Consider the following 3,649-nt stretch of genomic DNA (forward strand, 5'->3'; position numbering starts at 1 on the left):
CAAGGGACGGAGAAATTAGTTTCCCTGGTATTGTGTTAGTTCACTGTTTGAATTTTGAGGAAAAGGCTGAGAAAGGGATGACTCACTGCCTGGATTTTGAGAGAGAAACTGGGAGAATGTCAATTGTGGGTCACAGCCTGAGTTCTGAGAGGAAAGCTGTGATATGGTTAGTTTTTGTCCACTGTCCCTGTTTTGCAGGAGGGATGGCAAGAGAGTTGTTTCCTTACCCGTGTTTGGGAGAGGAAGGAGAGGCTGAGGGAGAGTTGGTTCGCTGCCCATGTTCTGAGGAAGAGAGGGTGCACTAGGGTGTGTACTGGGTTGAACGGATGGATTTGATTTTCGATAGCGCCAATTAGTTATTATTTTCTGTAATTTATCAAGGGGCAGACCATCCATCACTTCTCTGGGGACCCCCTTTTGGACTCCCAGTGACCACCAATGCTGGCGGTTAGGGTTCTGTTTTCCCTTTTCTGGATATTTACTGTAAGGAGTCCCAATAGACCGAATCTCTTTTGTTTTCTCTGATTTTTCTGGTTTCTCTTCCGGGGTTTTTACAGGTCCATATTTTCTACAATAATTGATCAAATCCTCTGCAACTTCACCCCATGTCCAAATTTTATAATTACTGCCAGGTGAACTAGCTTGTGAATTTACAGCTTGGAATGGAGAGCAGGATGGAGTAAAGCTAGGATCAGTAGATCCAGTGCGATTAGTGGGGTTACCAAGAAATCTGTCTAGTTTTTCTGTAGGGCTTAATGTCATGATAGTTTTCTGTAAGGCTATGGCAGTAGGTTTGAGTGTTTCTGGAAGCCCACGAATTAAAGGAGTCATTAGTTCAGGCTTCACAGGTAATTGCATTGGGGATTCAAAGCCAGGAATTAATTTCTTTTCATGAATCATTTGCAGACAGGCGGCTTTGTGTACACTTTCTAGGAGTTGGTCGAGGGTGCTAATTATAGCTATAGGATCTCCCCTTTCCAAGGGATTAGTTCCCCCGTCCCAAAAAGCCGTGCGCTGTGTCAGGGACCATGAGTCACGTTTATCTCCTGTTGTTAAGAAGACACCATGTCCCCAGTACCCACTGGCTTCTTGTTCAGTTAGTTTAATTTGATCGCCACCAGTGAGGGACACCCGGAAAACATATTCTGTTTCTGATTCGTATGGGAGGCGTCCATATTCTTTTTTAAGCTTAGCCAATTCGGTGGCAGTGTATGGTATGTGTTTGGTTGTGATGTGGGGGTCAAGATCATCATCACTGAGATAGTTATATTCTGTTTTAATTAAAGGTCTTAAGTGAGAGCAGCAATGTTCCCCACAATTATTTACTGCCTCAAGTTCTTTGTGAGGATAAATTTGGTTAATGTGAGGAGTTTCCTTTCCCTCAGGATTTATAGAGGAATCAGCATTAGATGATTTGTTAACGTGTTCCTCTTTTAAGGCAGCTCTTAATGCATAGTTCTCATTTCTCAGTGAATGTTTTTCATTCCTTTCTTCATGTAATTGTTTTTGTAAAATTTCAACCAAATTTTGAAGGGAGTCTATTATTGTTTCTTGCTCACCTCTTCGCTGGAAGCGAGTTTCTACAGCTGCCGTAAGACAAGCTCCCAAAACTGAGCATAAGATAGATTTATTTCTGCTCAGTTTGAATTTTGTACCATGTTGTAAAGAACATATTCTATCAACCACATTATCCAAATTAAACCAATTACTTTGTGCCCATTCTTCTCCTCCCGGAGAAGGTTTGGCATTGTATTTAGCTAGTAAAGCATAAAATTCAACTTTACCCTTATCGTTAAAGTTATCACTCATTTTGTGAAGGGACCAAAACCACAGCAGGGAGGTACAAACTTAAGTTACTCAAAGCACACAGACTTCGCTGTGTCGCCCTTCACTTCCCTGGGTGGGTGAAGAGACAAAATCTGCCTGGGAGGCTCTGCTTAGTTTCTTCAAGTCGTCTCTTCCTTCCCAGACAGTCCAAACACACATTTAAAACAACAGTGTCCCGCCTTTTGCACTAAGAGATCTTTTGCAATTTCTGAAGACAGTGTGGGTGCTTTTTCACCTAGGCAATGTGCAGTCTGTGGGAAATCTGAATCTTACCCCTTGCTCTCCAGACCATGCTCAGTCTTTTGTACTGGCAGGCTAGGTGCGGCTGGCAAGAAACGTCCTTCCCCTGTTACAGACTACACAGAACCTGCACCCTTCTGCCTAGACAGAAATCCTGTCCGTGACGCCAATTTTAATGTCACGATCCGCTTATAGCGGGGTGTCGTGATGGTTCGTTAGCCGATCCCAAAGTGCAAAAGACAATCAGCAGTTTAATCACAACAAATGCACCTTTATTAAGGGCCAAAACAATAAATGCGATAGTGGGTTCAGAAAAGAAATAAAAGGATAGAGAGAGAGAGAGAAGGGGGGATGGGAATAGCTACCAACACAGGCGGAGTCCTCACTGGTCCGGACGATGTGGATCCGTCTTGTTGTGTTGGGGAGAGTCTCCAAAGTTCTACCTATCCCAGGGGTCCAGTTATAGTCCACAGAGGGAAAAGGGGGGAGCAGGCAGAACAATGAGAGTCTATTGAAATTGCTGTGGGGGAACAAGCGTCATCTAGGCTGAACAAACACAATAAGGGATAAGTCCATTGAAGTTACTGGAGAAGAACAGGTCAGGTCATTCTCTCCCTTCGCCCACTGTTTGTGGTAGGAATCTCAGTCGCAGTCCTTGGGGAGAGGGTTCTTGATCTCTGTCTATCACGGTGGTAGCGAGGCAGATGAGGGGTCTTCAGTGAGAGACCACCAGAGTCACCCCAACAGTTCATTTGGCTTAAAGGTGGAGAGTGAAGCAGGAATTGCAGTAGGCCGCTCTGTGCTGGGTCCACGCTGGGTCTTCGCCAAGTCCTTGCCAACTCCTTGCCAAGTTCTTGCCGGTCCTCGTTGGGAACAGCACGTAATGGTACAGCGGCTACACCTGCACTGTTGCCTTCTCCAAGCCGGAACTGCAGAGGGGGAAGGGAAATCCTGCTCGTGGCAATCGGCAGGCAAATGAGTGAGGGTCTTCAGACGGCCTCTTACAAGTGTGCAGTAAAATCGTGTTTCTGGACAAGGGAGGCATAAGTGCGCTGCGCTCCTAAGCTATCTCCTTGCGAGACACACTGCCAAAGCTTTTCGCTATCATGCAGTCTAGTGCAGACGCACACTCCGGCTCTCCGGAGCTGTCCGAAGCCAAGCGCCGGTGGCCGGCGTCTTTCGGCTGAAGCAGCTCTTCGGAGCGTACGGCTGTTGTGTGCGCGAAGCAGCCGCTTCTCCTGCTCCGGGAGCCGGACAGAGCGGTAGCTTGTAGGAGGGCGAAGAACGCAGCCGCAGAGCACCGGGCTTCTGCGCGCACCCTAAGGACTGCTAGAGGACCCTGGTGGCCGCTCGCCTGCCTCTTCAATTCCATTCTAGCATCCTTATGGAAGGTGTTCCAGGACAATTTTCCTGAGTTTTGAATTCGTCCTGATGCAGCCCCTCCTGGGAAACTCCTGCTCGTCCTCTGAGGCTCCCACATGCAGAGAACTCGATGGCAACTGCAGAAATGAAGGGCTGCGTTGAGTTGTCGAGAAGCAAGAACATAGCCAGCGCCTTGTGTTTGGGAGTCAGCAGCTGCTGG

General features: G+C 47.1%; 1 protein-coding gene across 1 annotated transcript; it reads right to left on the reverse strand.

The window, feature by feature from the left end:
- LOC146765347 (uncharacterized) lies at positions 1 to 2,722 on the reverse strand. The gene has a single exon (XM_085560442.1). The coding sequence runs from the start codon at positions 1,807 to 1,809 to the stop codon at positions 16 to 18; it is 1,794 nt and encodes a 597-aa protein (XP_085416568.1). The 5' UTR covers positions 1,810 to 2,722; the 3' UTR covers positions 1 to 15.
- Between the last annotated feature and the right edge of the window lie 927 nt (positions 2,723 to 3,649).

Source organism: Lonchura striata, chromosome 25 (genome assembly GCF_050655825.1).
Source record: "Lonchura striata isolate lonStrDom1 chromosome 25, ASM5065582v1, whole genome shotgun sequence".
Classification (NCBI taxonomy): Eukaryota; Metazoa; Chordata; class Aves; order Passeriformes; family Estrildidae; genus Lonchura; species Lonchura striata.